The sequence below is a fragment of the Periplaneta americana genome, chromosome 7, assembly GCF_040183065.1.
Source record: "Periplaneta americana isolate PAMFEO1 chromosome 7, P.americana_PAMFEO1_priV1, whole genome shotgun sequence".
NCBI lineage: Eukaryota > Metazoa > Arthropoda > Insecta > Blattodea > Blattidae > Periplaneta > Periplaneta americana.
In genome coordinates, this window is record NC_091123.1 from 41,157,753 (window position 1) to 41,177,851 (window position 20,099).

The 20,099-nt window shown below is 35.7% G+C and overlaps 1 protein-coding gene across 7 annotated transcripts in view; it reads right to left on the reverse strand.

The window, feature by feature from the left end:
- Window positions 1–20,099, reverse strand: part of Msp300 (Muscle-specific protein 300 kDa) — a 1,097,375-nt gene that overhangs the window by 33,139 nt on the left and 1,044,137 nt on the right. For all 7 annotated transcript variants that reach the window (XM_069830616.1, XM_069830615.1, XM_069830612.1 and 4 more), the window contains 6 exons: window positions 15,077–15,334; window positions 5,141–5,314; window positions 4,437–4,625; window positions 2,377–2,697; window positions 982–1,308; window positions 641–858 (listed from right to left, as the gene is read on the reverse strand). In XM_069830616.1, coding sequence (XP_069686717.1) covers window positions 641–858; window positions 982–1,308; window positions 2,377–2,697; window positions 4,437–4,625; window positions 5,141–5,314; window positions 15,077–15,334 — 1,487 coding nt within the window. The remainder of the gene's footprint in view (window positions 1–640; window positions 859–981; window positions 1,309–2,376; window positions 2,698–4,436; window positions 4,626–5,140; window positions 5,315–15,076; window positions 15,335–20,099) is intronic.

Below are 20,099 nucleotides of genomic sequence, written 5' to 3' on the forward strand. Positions count from 1 at the left end.
TTACTGTCGGGATATGGGGAGGGTGTTGACATTAACTTCGACAGTCAACATGGACACGGAGCATTTGATTTGTATTGTGGAATGTTGCCGTATATGCAACCAATGATAACAAATACCCTGCGTACGACTTGGCCGCGCAAAACACAGTTCGAAAGAGGTTATGGTAGCACACAGACAGCACAGACCGCCATCTCTTGCTACGACGTTCAAGTTATACCGTACACATTCTCAAGTTCACATTGAACGCCTTGAATAATAGGCAACTTCTCTGACATAAAAGCTGACACTCGCTTCAAATCGCTGACTCACAACAGTGACGTCATGACACACTTTGAAATGAACACCCAGTATTTTTTAGTAGGTTATTTTACGACGCTTTATCAACATCTTAGGTTATTTAGCGTCTGAATTAGATGAAGGAGATATAGCCAGTGAAATGAGTCTGGGGTCCAGCACCGAAAGTTACCCAGTATTTGCTCATATCGGGTTGAGGAAAAACCCCGGAAAAAACCTCTACTTGCTCCGACCGGGAATCGAACCCGGGCCACCTGGTTTCGCGGCCAGACGTGCTAACCGTTACTCCACAGGTGTGGACGACATCAAATATGTATCATATCATATACCATATAATTTAACATACCTGCTATCGAACATAGCTTTCATCCCTAGCTTTTCTTCTAGGTGATGGATAAGTACAGCCAAATGATGGTCCAGATCCCCCTGACTCTGCCAGAGAAGCCATACTTTCTGGTTCATAGTCTTGATATCGGTAGGACTGATACATTCCTTCAACTGTTCTTGGGTCACTCCCAGTTCCTCTAGATCTCTTGTCAATTCCGACAAACGAGCTTTTAAAAGCTGTAAAGATATAAGTAACAATTCAACAATTAGTGATGATACACGCTTGCTTTTATTATCTGGATATTTTCGTATAGTTTAAGAGAACTAGATAAAGAAACACAAAACAAAATTAATGCTTACCCTGAGATTCTCTAGTCTGTTCTGTATGCCGGTATGCGAGAGAGGAGGTTTGCCTGGTTCAGAAATTGCCATATGAATTTCTGAAAACACAGTTTCGATTTTCTTAACTTGGTCGTCGTAAGTCGTGTTCAGAAGAACCACTTTATTCAGGAAGCCTTTCCACGTTTCTAGTCCTGCCTGCAGGTTGCTGATTCGTTGAGTGATGGCAGCATGTTCCATACGAATTGATGTTGCCAATGCATCGTCACAGAAATTAAGGAGTTTAGTTTGCTGCTCCTGTAGGTCTTCAGCCTGAGATTCACCCACAGGAATCTTGTCCAACAACGACTGTTCAAAAAAACAAATTTATTTATTAGTAAATATATATATATATATATATATATATATATATATATATATATATATATACAATTTTTTAATTATGGTTTATTTAACGATGCTCGCAACTGCATTGTCGGTGTGCTGGAATTTTGTCCTGCAGGAGTTCTTTTACATGCCGGTAAATCTACTAACATGAGCATGTCGTATTTAAACACATTGAAATGCCATCGACCTGGGCCGGGATCGAACCTGCAATCTCGAGCACAAAGACCATGCAGTGCTATACCGACTACACTACCTTTATTAGTGTAACTAATATGTATATATAACTGTCATGTTTTCAAATCAACTGTTGATATGAATGTCTTTAATAATAAGCTAATAATAGATAAATAAAACAGGAAATATATGTGTAATGCATGTGGACTCAAATACGGTGTATTTTCAAAATTGAATCAGCCGGAGCTAAAAGGAACTAAGTCACTTTTCATAACCTTACAGGAGAAGCAAAAAACATTCCACTAATAACACAAATATTATATTTTTATGTTATAGAAGACAAAAGAATATTTAAGGTTGGTATTCATAGACAGTTCGCAGCATGCGCTACGAGCGTACTAAGCTAGCCCTGGCTATCCACTGGTTACTAGTACAGAATTCAAATCATATCCTATCGCTAACACTGGTTTATGAATATGAAAAACGCTGATAATCCACCGAAAGCCCGCGCTAAAAATGTCTATGAATACGTCCCTAAAAGTCTTAGTTCCTTCTTCCACTGTTCAACGGACGGACAGACAGATAGATGATAAACTTCAGGTTTTTAAATATCGTTTCTAATGAAAATATAGGCCTACATTATATACCCTGTAAAAAATCTATATAGCCTATAATCAAAATCTATCTGATCATTAAATAAATGCAAATGACATTTATGAATAGATATAACAAAGGTATTAATTTTATGAGTAGATATAAAAAGGTGTTAATTTCTGCAGCATTTGTTGGATATTTAACATGAATGTACAAATATTTTTAAATGACTCAAGGAGACCAAACACTTATGAAACTGACCTGTATTTTTTGTAACATTTTTGGAACACGTCTCGTGTGTATGTAACGTAATTGAATTCTTCCTCTCTCCCTTTCTGTATCGCGCAGCCAGCTGAGTAATCGTGCCTGATCTTGACGGTAACGGTCCCATGCTGCAAGTCGCTCTCTGACCTCATCATGTCGCTCCATGATTCGTGCCAAGGTTTCATTGTGCAGGTTAGTAAGCGAGTTGAACTGCTCTGCGACTGATAATTCGACCAGACCCCTGCCCAAGTTACCATCTGGGTCATCGCTCTTGGACAGCAGTACAGACTGTTGACTTGTTAGGAGATTTTGGTGGACCTAAAAACAGACAGATGCAAATACAAATAGCCTATTATATAACATAGCAATGAAATTACTGAATTTATAAAGTGTTATCAATCAGAAGATCCAACATTTACACCTACACAAATAGAACGTGATGTATGTCAACAAAAACACATAATAAAATAAAAATTATGCAAAAAATATTACTTATGTACATTTTTAGGAAGTAAAGCAGGATTAATTAGTCAAATTTCAACGGATCAGTAGGCTACATATTTTGTAAAAATGTTAATACCGGTACTAATATTATAAACGCGAAAATTAACATGTGTAAAATATGTTCAGTAGATAAGAAACATTAAAGATTATATATTACAGTTATATGAACACTAATAAATATAATATAATTATTAAAGAAATTAGTAATAGTCAGACATGTTTCGGAGATGCTTCTCCATCTTCAGTGACTATTTACCACGATGGACGGTTCAGGTGATCGAATCGCGTTGTTGCTTGGCTTTCTTTAATAATTATATTATATTTATTAGTGTTCATATAACTGTAATATATAATCTTTAATGTTTCTTATCAAATCTATGAACACTGTATAATTGACCCAACATGTGTGTTTTATCTTTAAATACGTTCAGTAGAATATGTAATTCTAGCATGAATTTAAAAAAAATTCAATATCTTGTTTTTTTTTTTTTTCATGTATGTGAATTCATTAACTTCGGAATATAAATGCAAGAATTACTGCACAGTGTAATGCAATTTTAATTACCTGTATGTAACACAAATCTGAATTTCTGTGACACATCTGTGTGCAAACTACGTCCAAATACACGCGCTGACTTTTGAAATTTTTGGGGCATATTCATGTTTATATCTCAGACTTTTAGGCTCGAATAGGATAGTTTGCAAAAATTTTATGTAAATGTACCTAAATGTAGGCCTATGCAACACGATAAACTCTCGTGCAATGATGTTGCCTAAAACTAGGTGCATTAAAGTATGTATGTTTCAGCCTACTTTCACATTCCGACCGAAATTACAGATATGCCTGTACCAGTACAGATGTACCAGTACATCTCATTTTGTGAGGTTGCACAGGCCTCTGGCATACAAGGAAGGAAACGAAGTAGAGAGAAAGTGAGACACAATAGTCCTGCAAGTACCAGAGCACTTAAGGTACCATAAACTGGGGTTACTTTGAACACAGAGGAAACTTTGAATATTTTTTCAGAAAATCATATTTAGGTTTCTACATGCTGCACTTGTATAGATGGTGGTAAATTTGGTATGAGAATGATTTTTATGATAATTTACCTCCATCCAGGGGCGTATTTTGCGGGCTACCGGCGGTAGCCCAAGGAAATTACAAAAGAAAAAGTTTATAATATAACATAATGTAATAATTTTGTATTATTAGTTTTACCATAGTAATTAAAATTAAAGTAATTGTTAGATATATTTTGTGTAATAACACGGTCAGCGGTAGCCCAAACCCTTTAACCAGTATACGCCACTGCCTCCATCTATAATAAGTGCAGCATGTAGAAACCTAAATATGATTTTCTGAAAAAATGTTCAAAGTTTCCTCTCTGTTCAAAGTAACCCCAGTTTAGGCCTAAAACGAGACCAAAACTATAAATGATTTTGATTTAGAATCAAAATGAGCATTTCTAAATGCAAAGCTCTGTTGCATATGAAGTAGAGAGATTGAAAAATGTATGTTTACAAGAGGCATCAAAGTTAACTTGACTGCTTACTTCACACAGATGTTGATGTTCCGTTAAACTGTGGTAGTCTTCTGGAATGGAACCAGACAGGAATGATTGCACGTGAAGGAGGTACTCCTGCCACAACCGGAGGGCAGCAGCTCCATCCTCACTCTTGACTAGACGAGCAGACAGACGATGATACTGTTGGAATGTTTCTCTGAATACTTGTTGCCAAAGCTGAAACATTAATTCAGATATTATATGCAGCTTAATTTGGGAACTAGGAGAAAAACAGTTCTGTTATATCGCAGTGGCTAGAAGACTTTTTTTTTATATTTAATCGTCATAAGCCTATATACTTTATTCAAAACAGATAACATGAGTGTGATTTTATGAACTAAATACTACAACACTAGAATTTAAACATCACTCACTCACTCACTCACTCACTCACTCACTCACTCACTCACTCACTCACTCTCATTCACGAAAAAGGGAATATCTCCAAAAAGAATATCATAACTTCCAAGTAAATAAAATGTATCCGGAGTTTAAAATTGAACATTCGTGTAGAGTTCTATATTGAAAAGTGTTTTATATTTGCAAAGTTCATATGTTAGAATACATATTAATTATAACTACAGTGTAACATGGTATATTATTTCAATAACTCACATAAATCAAGAAATATCAATGCTCAGGCAAGTAAAAATAAATATACCTAAATAATTTGTTAATAATATTCAACAAACCTGCAGAATTTCTACAACGGAGGTCTCTGGCTTTGCAGGGCCAAGTTCTATACTCTTCTCTTTCAAAACCTGGAGCTGACCTTCCGTCCTACCCAAGGCAAGAAGATGGTTTCTCAGAGCTCCAAGCTGATTTTCGACATCTTTCTCATTGGATTCTTCTACCACATTCAGACTCTGCATTGTAATGAAATGACAATTATTACTGCTTAGATCTACATATCTACATATAAATAAAACAAGTACCGTCATTTCCCATAACTATGGTCCTGGAACATAACTATGGTCCATTCAAATTTTGTACTCCATAACATAGTATCTCGTTTATCTATAAGCTACTGTAGTTTGAAGTCAAGTCACTGCAGTTATCTATGGACGGTCTATGTTACTTCTATAATGTTCTTTGAATGGTTGTATCGTGGACCATAGTTGTGTTCGAGGACCATAGTTATGGGAAATGATGGTACCAATAAATGCAAGCAGTTAAATATTGTGGCTGTACCCTCATTGTTCTCCTTGTATTAACCTTATTTTCCGTGTATTTCATTTGTTGTCTTTGTAGTCCCCTTATTCTCATTTAATTTCCCTTGTATTTTCCTGTTATGCACCTGTCGACAGGTGATCGCACCCACACACAGTTCTATGTAAAAATATGTAGCATACTAAAACTATGCATCTTTATATTTATTTTTCTTTTAGTACTCAGAGTAACTGTGTACCATTCAGTTCCAAACTTCTTTTCAAGTGAGTTAATTTCATTTATTTACAAGAAGTCGAAAGTTACAATGCTGTACAAAAATACTGTAAATAGATGGAAAACAGTCACCTGGAAACAATTTAAAAGTGGTACAAAGTTATCCTCATTGATTGTGGTTTAATTTCTGTCAAATCCTTAGCATTGAATAAGCAATTCCTAAGCAATTACATATACTTACTTATGGCTTTTAAGGAACCCAGAGGTTCATTGCCATCCTCAAATAAGCCCGCATCAGTCCCTATCCTAAGCAAGATTAATCCAGTCTCTACAATCATATCCCACTTCCCTCAAATCCATTTTAACCCCTTCAGTCCTGAATTTATATTTAAAAAAAAAAATTGAAAAAAAAAAAACTGGTTACATAATCATTCTGGGGATCCAAAATTCCCAAATCAAATTTTCACAGGAAATCAAAATTTGGGGACAATTTTGACCCCTGGGGCCCCAAAATTTTAAATTTTATTTTTAATTCAGGTATAGAAATGTTTAAAAAATAATATCCTTCATTTCTATCACACTCAATTTTTCAAACTATTTAAAAGTATCGAAGACATTCCAAAAAAGAAACAATGTACACTATAATGTACATCAGGCCTGAAGGGGTTAATATTACCCTCTCATCTACGTCTCGGCCTCCCAAAGGTCTTTTTCCCTCCGGTCTCCAAATTAACACTCTATATGCATTTCTGGATTCGCCCATAAGTGCTACATGCCCTGCCCATCTCAAACGTCTGGATTTAATGTTCCTAATTATGTCAGGTGAGGAATACAATGCGTGCAATTCTGCGTTGTGTAACTTTCTCCATTCTCCTGTAACTTCATCCCTCTTAGCCCCAATCATTAATTCGAGATATTGAAGGTAGAGATGTGATCTTTCTGTACATGACGTCACTCTTGACATCCCTGATTTGAATGTGTCTCTTTAAGCGACAGAAACCTGTCAATATTCTATCATTGCACTTAGGTCCCTTCTATTCAATGACGGAAGAGATTGACTAAAGTCAGGTCGTGTACCCAGACAATGTACTTAACCATTAGAGGTTTTCTAACTTCACCCCTCGAGTTCCTTCATAGCAAAGTTTGTAACAATTACGGTGACCTATAATTTTCAAGGTCTGTTTCGAAGTATTGAATTTGGTTAGTTTACGAACAATTTCCCCTATATACCTTCTTATCCCCTTCCGTGAAGGCCACTGCAGCTCTCGGCAGTTAGGGGTTGGGGGTAAATAATTGAGCGAAAGAATTAAAAACGGCAAGGAAAAAGCTGGAGGGCGGGCAGAGCCACGCCTTCAACACGCCTCCCTCAATTACAAGAGTCACGGCACTTCACTCACGGAAACAGCTCGTGATGTGCACGCAGCCACCAAATTTGTTCAATTCATGACAGAGCAGGAATTGCATCACTAGCTATTGCTGGGTCTTCTTCTAATGGGCGCGGGAGGGGTCCCCAAGGTCAAGGTGTACAGCTTAATAAAAAACAAAGGTGATGTAATATGTAAACATATACAGAAACATAACTCAAGTATCTGGATGTTTAAAAACAAAATAACACAACTGTGTAAAAATGGAGGAATTTTCTTTTTGGTTGTCTGTAAGTTCTTTGTTTTCTTAAAAATATGACGTTGTTAGTTTGTTTGAATTGGCACTTTTATGCTGGAATTACGTCACTTTTACTTTCACATTAACTTATTAGAATCACTTCATATCGAACAAAGAGTTCATCGGAAAAACAATATCTACTCATTACTCTCGGTTATTAACAAGTCCCTTTGGAGCTACCGGGATTCGAACCCTGCTCTCCATCGTGGAAAATCGAGTCTCTAGGCGTTTCACTCATGATGCGCCCAGAATTATAAGTTACTTACTTACTTACGGCTTTTAAGGAACCCGGAGGTTCTTTGCCGCCCTCACATAAGCCCGCCATCGGTCCCTATCCTAAGCAAGATTAATCCAGTCTCTATCATCATATCCCACTCCCCTCAAATCCATTTTAATATTATCTTCCCATGTACGTCTCGGCCTTCCCAAAGGTCTTTTTCCCTCCGGCCTCCCAACTAACACTCTACATGCATTTCTGGATTCGCCCATACGTGCTACATGCCCTGCCCGTCTGGATTTAATGTTCCTAATTATGTCAGGTGAAGAATACAATGCGTGCAGTTCTGTGTTGTGTAACTTTGAATTACAAGTTACAAAATTTTAATAGAAATGTCCCTTTTCAATATTCTGATATTGAAAACACATTAAATTAAATGTTTTCCTGTATATGAATACTATTTCATTTGTATTACAGATATGAGTACGGTGGTACCGGTATTTTATATCTGATACCAAAGGCTGGAACGGTGAATCTGAAGTCAACACTCATTAATCCGAATATTTGATCACATAAATTTTTATATCACTACTGAAAAATGTTTAATTCGAGAAACAGTCTTCGCCATAAAATATCGCACATCACCGACACCACCACCTATTAGCTTTACAATCTGTGAAGACTTTTGTCTCTACAATACTGTTCCAGATTACTCTATCCAAACAAATATTTTTTCAATCAATTACGCCTATTGTTTGCTATTTTTTCCTATATACAATATTACTAATTACTATACTAAAGACTAAAGAAGAATTTTTATACTGTCATCATCATCAGTTAGCGCTACAACCTGGGGTGGGTTTTGGCCTCCTTAACAACAGCCTTCCATCTTACTCTGTCCTTTACCATGTTAGTCCATCCTCTCACTCCCATAATTCCAAGATCTTTGGATACTCCATCCATCCACCTTAACTTTGGTCTACCCCTTCTCCTCCTGTTATATAGTCTATCCTTTAACATTTTAATAGGAGTGCGTGTTTCAGGCATCCTGTTTACATGTCCTAGCCACCTCAGTCTTTGAGCTTTCATAAATTTTACATCTTGACCTCCTATCAGGTTAAGAAGTTCATTGTTGGAGCGTATCTTCCATCCTTGATGATCACTGACTGGGCCAAAGATTCTACGCAGAATCTTCCGTTCAAAACTTCTTAAGGAGTTCTCGCCTTTCTTTGTAAATGTCCATGTCTCTGAACCAAAGATAACTACAGGACGAACTAATGTTTTATAAACTTTAATCTTGGTCATCCTCGATAACAACTGATTTTTAAACAGTGGAAGATTAGCGTAATAAGCCCGATTTCCAGCCTGTATTCTGTCGTTGACACAACCACTCACATCACAGTTATTAGGCTATTAATAATAACTCCAAGATATCTGAATTGGGATACACCTTGAAAATTTTTGTACTGCCACGAGTCATAATTACGCCTATTGTTTGCAATTTTTTTTCCTATATACAGTATTACTAATTATTATACTAAAGACTAGAGGAGAATTTTGTTCTGTCGCGGGTCATAATTCTTTAAATCTGTCCGATTAGATAAAAAATAACATATTACTGTATTACTGTTTTAAACAAATCTTGATTACAGAGTGGAAACTTAATAGGGGGAGTGGATTACGATTTACGAAGTACAGTTTGAATGTTGGAGTGACTGGAGGCGCAGACTGTACCGACCATTATGCTGCGGAAGGCAAAGACAATAACTCCTCAATAATATGGAACCTTTAAAGGACGTCATTATATGAAGAGCCACGCCCAGTAATAGCGTTAGTTTCACGGGCACCTCAACCCGCTTTCGTGGTATTCTCTTGGCTGGAAAATCAATCTGTTCCCTGACCTTTTAGCTTCTCCCACAAAAAGTAGGCCTATATTGTCAGGAACAAACAGGCACATTTGAGCTTCGGAGAATGGCTACCATTAACAAATATTGTCTTTCACCTGCAATATTCTTAAAAACCTTGACCAGCACAGATGCCAAGTGAACACTGAAATTAAAATATTTGTAGACACTACGCATTTAGATAAATTTTCCTTAACAATCGCTTCCTTACTGCTGTGAATGAACCGTTTAGTTTGTTTTTCAATTTATTAAATAACAATAACAACAATAATAATAATAATAATAATAATAATAATAATAATAATAATAATAATAATAATAATAATAACGAACAACAACAACTATGCTGAACAAGACCTAAGCAGATCTGTGTCGGCCTCATCTAGTAGTCTTTTCATTGGTCGTCCGGGATGTCTCCAGAAAGATTATAATTTATCATTTGCATTGGGATTCGTTTATTGTTCATTAGATAAACATGTTGCAATCAATAACAACTGTTTTAGTGTTTTTGAATTCTTCAGGTTATGTCACATTTAATTCTTTTAAAATATATTCACTTTTCGTTTGATCAAAAAGAGTATAACTTGCTGTTTTCCGAAAAAATTTTATCTTTGTTGTATGCAATCTTTTTTATCCTTTTGCTTCTGTACCCAGATTTCACTATCATACAGTAAAGTTGATAGAATAATAGTGTTTATATTATTAATCTTTAAGTTTTTTGTACAAAGCTGGGAGATAATTTGTAGAAACAAAAGCCGCCCTAAATAAGGGTTCGATAGATCGGCCTACTAATCAATTCATAAAGAATAATAAGTAAACAAAACAGTTTTGTGACACTTGGAAAGAAAAAGAAAAAACATTAAGATAAGAAAACGCAGGAAATCATTTACAATAAAAATTTTGTTGGGTACAAATGATTACTAATTATAGCTAAGGATGATTTTAACACGTGAGATCCTATGGCATCAATCGTTACATCAGAAATTTTATATTGTTTAAGTTGATTTAAAGTTTCACGTTAACTTAATATGTTGTTCAAATTTCTAAAATTTGTACGGTACGTATTTTGAGACTTTTTGGTTTATACCCATTTCATTAATAACTTAGATATTTAAATCTCTGAACTTGTTCTAAACAGTTATCAGTAAGCACTGAGCATATGCAGTATTTGTAACTGAAACTTGGGAAAATTCAGATGGCCCAAATTTTGTTCCTGGGTATGTGCTATTATTTTGCTTCTTAGTAGATTTTTACCAACGAATGCCATTACAGTACTTTTGATTTTGTCGTCGAAATTTGCATTCCGAAGTCTATCGCTATGTTATTTGTGAATATCACTAAATTCTATATTCACTTTGTTTTTTTTTTTCGCTTCTGGACAATACGCAGATGGAAAATAATTAATATGTTAACCAGTACTAATATTTAATATCAAACACATTATAATAATATCAATGGCCATGTATTGTGGCTCCCTATCACCACGGCATGGCGCGTCCTCAGGTTACGGATAGAGGAGAGGGCCTCCAGATATGGTCCTCCAGCTTGGGGTTGGGCGAAGGGCTAACAACCCATCACCGTAAAAACAGCTTGTTACGAGCCATGCAATAAGCTTCGGAACGGGACTGATTCTCTGGCAAGACCACAGCAAAGGAATAATCTTGCCCAGGATAGGTACCGATGGCGGGCTTATGTGAGGGCGGCAATGAACATGCGGGCTCCTTAAAGCCATTTGTAAGTAAATAATATCAATGACCACTGGCGTAGCTCAAGTGGCTAAGGTTACCTGGTTGGGTTGTTTTCGAGGTTTTCCCGAAACGTAACGCGAATATCAGGTAATCTAATATGGCAAATCCTCGGCCTCATCTCGCCAAATACCATCTCGCTATCACCAATCCCATCAACGCTAAATAACATAGTAGTTGATACAGCGTCGTTAAATAACTAAAAAAATTATATCAATGATGTGGTATACAAGGAAGAAGGGTTTCCTAACTTATCACATTCCCGCGTCCACATAGTGTTTGGGGTGTAATGTTCTGGAATCTTGAAGGAGTTAGTTAGTGGGGTTTAAAAAAGGGCGCGTCAGCTACTATGGCTATTTGCGCCCTTATCTAAAATCTTTCACTAAACACAAACACAATACAATAACCAGAATGCTTAAAAGAACTAAAGACCGTTGTCACGGTTAAAACGAGGCAAAGAAATATCTTGAAGGATGATGATGACAAAACAACCTCATATTTTCAAACTTCTTATAATAATAAATAACCATACAGAACTTGGCTATAGTTAAAGAGTTACATCAACGTAGAATGACCAGAGGAACACGGCCTTCAAGTTCTAAACACTAAACCAGAACATCCTGTGCATATATATAGGTCAAGCCACATCCGTTTCCGGATTTCCCGGTTTATGCTTTCAGATAAATGGGATAACAATTTCAAGGTAATTTGAAAACCAATGTCAATGTAATCTGCAATCGAAGTAAAAGCCTACTCTTCAGGATGACCTACATTCTGTGTGTTTGTTCACGAAATTGAGGCAGGGTAATACAATGAAAGAGTGGAGGCTGTAGTGTACTATTTGAGGAATGGCTAAAGGCAACAGTTACCAACACGTGTATATTACCGATATTTTAAAGAGGTAAGAGCTGACAGAGTTGATTCCGACCACAATTTCTTCGATCAAGTTCTCTGAATTATACAATTATACATATTTATATAATTGTCTAACTTAAGCCGTTCATTTTTTGCTTAGGCAGTCCAACTAACAGTCGAGACATGTGGGAGGTATTTAATGGTTTCGTAGGCGGAATCGGGGTGGGTATAACGTTCATGAATGTTATGAGTTTTAGTCTTCGTATGATAATTTTATGTCCAACACGGGTTGTAAATCTGTTATGTTAATTATTTATTTTCTTTCTCCTTTCCAACGTTTATTCCAGTCTTGGATAATGTTTTATTGAGACATTTGCTCTTCTTATAGGTAGGTCCTATAACATCGTTTTCTTAATACGCAATTTATATCAAACCCTAAAAATTAATTTGTTTTGTTTCATGCGGAATAAGCAACGTATCTTTAAAGAATGAATAACGTAGAATTTTAACATAAATCATTAATTTATTTCAATATATTTTGAATTATGTCATGTCTAGTGACATTACCATGAGAATGTCAAAACCTGGGTAGATCAAGCAAAAAGTTGAATCAAACTGTGACAAACCGTATGGTCTAAGATATACGAGGTCGATAACAACTCTCATGGGGTTGGATGATGTCGACGTAGTTTACTTGCTGAAACATCTTATATTTAATTATTCTCTCTCTATCTTTCATTTTTGCTATTACGAGCTTCTATAGCTACTGTTGTGGTACATTCTGGTTCATATGATGTTGCGGTGGATTACATATTTCCATTTTAAAGTAGTATTAATTAGAATATTATAGAATCACCTGGAATCGAAGTTCGAAATTAAAAAGTACGAAAGGAAGGGCCGAGTATCGATTCCTCTCAGGTAGTCGAAACATTCATACAAACACATCACTCTAGCTAAGAACCATAAACGATCTACAAAAGATCCGTGTATTATAAATGTTTCTTTCTTTATTCAGACGCATCGTATGAATTAATTAATGTATCAATCAATCCACCGAACCTATGTCTATTTATTATTTTAGCTGTTCTCAATCGTTGCTTAAGAGGTTAGGTACAGCTTACAGCAGTAAAATTTTGGAAATATTCAGCATTTTTTTCCCTTAATTACTGTATCTTGTACAATAATGAAAATTAGTATGTGTAAAACACTGTCCTTCTGCTATATGAAAAAAATATTTTTACGATTTAAAAAAGTTATTCACTTTTTTTTTTTTTTTTTTCAAAATCCAGTTCACTGTGCAGTGATGAAGATTTTCCCACATAACTAAAAAACTATCCAACATTCTGTGATGAAAGGTTTTTTTTATGAGTTTATGCATGTCATATCTACAATATGATGCAAGATTACTTCTCTACCTTTGATAGATTGTCTGTTAAAAATAAATTCATTTAAAAAAGATAAAATATCAGTATTTTCTTCTAACACAAAAAAAAAAAAATATTATTTATTAAGGAATGTAGTTGAAAGAGCATGATGATATTGTAAACATGAGTTTCAGCAATAAAATAAAAGAGAGAGAACATGAAAAAGTTAACAAGTTTATGAGTTATGAAGGAAACACTTCATCACTGCACATTAAACTGCCACCATTTTGAATTTTGAAAAAAAAAATGTAAATATATATTTTTTAAATCGTAATTTTTTTTTCATATAGCAGAAGGACAGTGTTTTACACATACCAATTTTCATTATTGTACAAGATACAGTAAAGGAGAAGAAAGTGTTGACTATTTCCTACAATTTTACTGCTGTAAGCTGTACCTAACCCCTTAAACTACTCGTAAAATACCAGCGCTACGTGTTAGAGAATTTCAATGACAAAAAGTATTGTATGTCGCGTTGTGCGTGATGCCTAAAACAATTTATGAACGGCTTAAGTCAAACACCCTGTATAATGCCTATCTTACAAAGAACATACCATACCAAAAGACCTGGTATATTTTTGTTGAGTAGCTACGTTATTAAGATACAGTAAGTGGAACTAATTTTTTCATAATTTGAGGAACAAAAGTCAAGTGGTGATTACGAAATGCTATTCGTTGCTACGAATAGACAATGGAGTTACATTTGCTGCAACTTCTAAACAATAAATATACGTTTAGGCCTACATTAAACAACTTTGCTGTTACAAGAAGCATCATCTTTTTAATTATGTATTTATTTATTTTCCAATGACAGATACTGAGATTTACATCTTTGACCTAAACACAACTTTAATATAAAATAGATAAGACACAGAATGCAAAAGGAGAAGAAAATGTCATTCGTTGTCTCATAAAGTTCCTCGCCTCACAGTATCGGTCACACTCTTTGACTTTGGTTAAGGTTGGGCAGCGAAGTAGGTGGTCCCTCTTCATATCTTCTTGTAGATCACACAAGGTAGATTTTGGGTCTGGTAGTAAGCCAAAACGATGGAGGTGTTAAGCTAGGCAGTCGTGCTGAATGCATAAGCGGAACTTTGCGACTGTTTCTTTTTAATTATCTGTATATATTTACTAAAATATTTTTAATTCTTAAGACTATAATTACATGAATTTTAATATTAAGTCAACTTCCGAGCTCTAGTTAGTCTACAGGCTACCTGTAACAGCGCCACTTTAGCGTAATGAGTTTGTAGCTTAATAATTACGTTTTCGACAAAATAGAATTTAAACATTTCTTCCCAAGAACAAGTTTTCAACTTTCGTGCAAAGTCCATCGGAATATTATGTAGCACTGTCACTCTCGAGGCATTCATCAAGTAATGAACAAGTTATTACGGGAAGCACTTCAAGTGTAAACGAACACAAGTCAATTACATACCTGTTGTACGTTGGACAGGAATGATTTAGTTTGAAGTAGGTCTTCGGTACAGAGGTCCTTATTCGCCGCCTTAGTCTCTGCGACCTCGGCAAGCGTGGCAAGTGATTCCCGGACATCCTCAAGACGCTTGCCTAGAGCGTCCACCTCAGCTTCAAGAAGTCCGCCGGCGTCCAGACCGACGTCTTTAGCAATCTGTGCCACCAAGTCTTTCAGATCTCCTAGCCGTGACTTGTGGCTGGCCAGCGTCTCTTCACAAACCTGTGATAAAAATATGTAGTTAGAATACTGTTACAGGCTATCAGGCTGCACTGCTCGTTCACCTGTAGGATTTCCGATGGTGGCGGTAGTAATAGTAGTAGCTTAGCAGATCTAGTAGTAATACTATTTAAAGGAAGCGTCAATAGATGAGGGTATTTTAGTCTTTTCACTCAAGTTCTTTTAAAGAAAATAATAATAAAAAACACAATTCAATCGGAATCACAATTTAAGATCATTGTCATATGAAAGTAGCAATTAGCTACCGGCACTTTAAAAAAAGACAAGACGAATCATCCTAAAGTAATATAAATAAATAAATAAATAAATAAATAAATAAATAAATAAATAAATAAATAAATAAATAAATAAATAAATAAATAAATAAAAAATAAACAAACACATGAATGAATGAATAAATAAATAAATAATATGGTTTATTTTACGACGCTCGCAACTGCCGAGGTTATATCAGCGTCGCCGGTGTGCCGGAATTTTGTCCCGCAGGAGTTCTTTTACATGCCAGTAAATCTACTGACATAATCCTGTCGCATTTAAATACACTTAAATGCCATCGACCTCGGCCGGGATCGAACCCGCAACCTCGAGCATAGAAGGCCAGCGCTATACCAACTACGCTACAATATAAAGGAGACTAAAGATTATGCATGCAAAAAATATAAAATTCAATTAGTTAGAAAAGGAGTCAGCAGGTATTAAATATCCTGATGATGTTTAGTAAAATGTCCGAAGCCTGAACTTGTTGTTAATTGCTTAAATTAATTACTTTTGGTTACTTTTGTCACCGTAGATATCTAGCTAATACAATAATTAGATGTAAAAGGTCCGAAGAGTGCACTTAAAATAAAAACAAGCACCTAAAATATCCTCCAAATGCATGGTTGCTGATGATAGTGATGATCTACAAGATTCAAACTATACAGGATGGAAGTGAAATAATCCTGCAGATTGAAAGGGATGATAGAGTATCGGTAAACGTAAATTAATAAAAAAAAACTATATTACATTTTGTGATTAAATGCACGGTTAATTAGAAAATTGAGTTAGACGTTTCAGCAGTCTGGCAACATCGTCACCTCTTTCTTCCCGTTATACAGATGTAAGAGGTCAACGAACTCTGCCTTAGTGAACTACCTCCCATCTCCCTTTCTGGCTACAATGTTGCAAGCTGCTCGCATCAGTCAGTGGCTTTAAATTATTGGGTTTTAAATTAATTTTACACGAAAACCGTCCACGCTATTGAAATATACCAGAAGGTTAAATGATTCTTTATTAGATTTTCTATCGATATAGACAAAAATCACGATTCTATTTACAATATTTACCGAATAAGAAGATGTTAAACGTTTGGGGAAAATAATTTTTTGTGAGACAACTATGGACTCTCCACCAATATGGTATTACATCTCCCTTTCTGGCTACAATGTTGCAAGCTGGTCGCATCGGTCAGTGACTTCAAATTAATGGGTTTTAAATTAAATTTACACGAAAACCGTCCATGCTATTGAAATACACCACAAGGATAAATGATTCTTTATTAGATTTTCTATCGATATAGACAAAAATCACGATCCTATTTACAATATTTGCCTGATAAGGGGATGTTAAACATTTGGGGAAATACTTGTTTGTGAGAAAACTATGGACTCTCCACCAATATGGTATTACGCTTTTGTGTTACATACAACATGAGCTATTCGATCCGAAAATCTGCAGGGTTTTTCACTTCCACCCTGTATAGTGTAACAGACTTACACAGATATTACAACAGAATCTACTTAACGAAAAAGGTTCATTATTTTTCTTTTATCTTGCGCTTTTATTTTAATGTAATAAAACAACATTTTGTTAGATGAATAGTGAACACTCAGATCATCGACTTCCATCTTCATTTTAGTCTTTGGATTACAGCAACAAACGTTGAATATGCAGGAAGTCAACAGTGAGGAAAACGTTCTTATATGATAAAAATGAAGCGAAGTGAATACTTGAATCGGCGATAGGGCACACCTATTATACGAGTCGACAGGTAATACAATATCGTGACCTACCTTAATCATTTCGTCTAAATCACGGAGCACCATTTTGTTTATTAGCGATCACTTTCATCCATCAAGACTATCACTGTCGCCTACTACCGCACTAGAGTAACCGGACGGCACGCGATTATCGGCCGATCTAGAAACTGCAATCATTTCTCAACTTTCCGCCGCCGGTCCTGAAAACTGCGAATTTCACTTCCCATTCCGAACGTCAGTCAAGCTCCCTCGCAGTCCGGAACACCACCAAGTTTCTCAATTTGGATTGTGAAGAAGTTGTGTGCACTGAAGTTTGCCGAGAGGAAGCAAAGTTCGTATGAGTAATCTGACAACATATCGCCAGCCCGCTATCACTAGCAGACAAGTTTATTCTTCAGTGTTCCACATCAAATTGGAATTCTGTCAGGGCTTGGCGGTCATTTATTCCACACATAACAGTGGCATGACCGCAGGAAAATAACAGTCTAACAAAATAAACAATTAAACAATGCCACGAAAATGACACAAGTTTTCTCAATACAGAAGCGTTTGCCTGCTGATCCAGAGTTGCTCTCGGGCGTGAGTTCGATTCCCGCTTGGGTTTCTTCCGACGTTTTCTCCAATCGTAAGGCGAATGTAAGATAATGCATGGCGAATTCTCGGCCTTATCTTGCCAAATGCCATCGACGCTGAATAATGTAGCAGTTAAAAATTACACATTTCACATAATTAATAAAAGTGATATTTTATGTAGCCTTGTGTGGAATTGTGCGCAACCAATGTTTAACAAATCTAGTAGCAGTAGCAGTAGCAGTAGCAGTAGTAGTAGTAGTAGGGTTTAAGAAGGGCGCGTCAGCTACTATGGCTATTTGCGCCCTTATCTAAAATTTTTAATAAAACAAAGACATAAATAATATAATAATCAGAGTGCTAAAAGAACTAAAAATGCGTTGTCACGGTAAAACGAGGTACACAAATGCAGAATACACAAGGTGATTTGTACAGAATCGTAAAAGTGAGCAATTCTACGACCCTAGGTGGTATTCAAGACGAACAAATAGAGTAATAAAACTAAGGCCAAAAGAGATAAGCTGTGTATCACATTTCAAAAACAATAACATTTTATAAAATATTCCGATGTATAAAGTCCGAAATGTCAACGATGTAAAATCAAATATAAAACAATGTAACCTCCGGATGTAAAGGGTCCGGAGGATAAGGAAAACGGGACATTAAAAAACTGAATCACCTTAGCCAATCCTGTATTCGATAAAAATCTCAGAACTGCATTTGTACAATTAAAATCATTTCCAAGAGCGTCACGTAGTGTCGGCCGAATTCTATATTGCCGGCGGACACAGTCATATTTTCTTCAATGCAGTAAAAAAATGTTCCACCGTAAGTGGAACACGGCACATATCACACTCCGGCTGAGGTTCGCCACGTAGATGGCCTAACAAATCTATCTCTTTAAAAATTCCACCACTGCTTGTGAATTCCAGCATAACTGAAAATAAGGTATTTCATTTCTGATTACACGATTTTAATAAGGCAATAAATGACTTTTTACAAAAGTAACATTACCACTTCAAACACCATGTAAATAAGTAGCAGCAATCGCATAGAAATCTTCCTCGGAATAGTGAGTCGTAAGTTTTAACAATATATCCTCCACCTGTCAGTCCTTAAAGGAGTCGAAAATAAGCTCTAAAGTAGCATTAATTTAATCCTATCTGAATTCAATTTATTTGATTCAACTGTATTTTCAACTGCATATACTGTATATGAGCTTCTGTTAATTTAACGAGTGGTAATGGCAATGAAATTACGAGTAATTAGAACGATTATAATTTGAATAACTAAAACAGACGGGTACAAGATATTTTTCCAGAGTGACTGTAGAAACCGCAAAGCTCTACAAGATTAACGTGTTTATTACAATAGGCTAAATGGATGGCGTGATGATGACGATGATATTAGAAAAAAATGTCACTATACAAATTAAACTATCCATTTCACCGAACTTTTATTCGATGAATAGGCCTATAACTAAGGCCTGTAAAATTTCTTTGCATTTGAACACCAGACGCTTCCAATTTCAAAGAGAAGTGAGTCTCCTTTTGGGCACTTAAGAATAAGGGAAACCTCTTTCGGTAACGTTAAATGAAGTCTCTATGGTTCGTTTGTTCTTAAACGTCAGAATTTCTCAGTTACTTTTCAATAGTTCGGAATCCTCGCAGAATCTCACGATTTCTTTAAAAAAAATTACGTTAAATAACCTACATTTACTCGTAAATAAAGTCACACCTGCAATAATACGAACGCGTTTCGAAAACCTTAATATACTGTACAAATACGCTCAAAATTCAATATAAATTTTGTTAACTTTTTTAAGCTAATAACTCTCTTTTCCTTTGATTTTTGTAATATTTTTCAATTTACAATCTTCGCGTTCTTTCTTTCATAAGTTACGAAACTTCGCTTATAAAAATGTAATACGTAATAGTAAAACTGCACTTACATGTTGATTGCCATGTACATTCAAATTATCTTGCACCTTAAGGTTTAAAAGAGCTATAATAGAGCATTGTAAATAATGTCTCAATAACTCCAATGAAACAAAACGACTGAAGTATTCGTATCATTAATAACTACTCCAGACATACCGACGTAAACATCTGAGAGTAGAAAAGGTTCCTGTCACACATTCATCTCCATTTGGTTCGTCA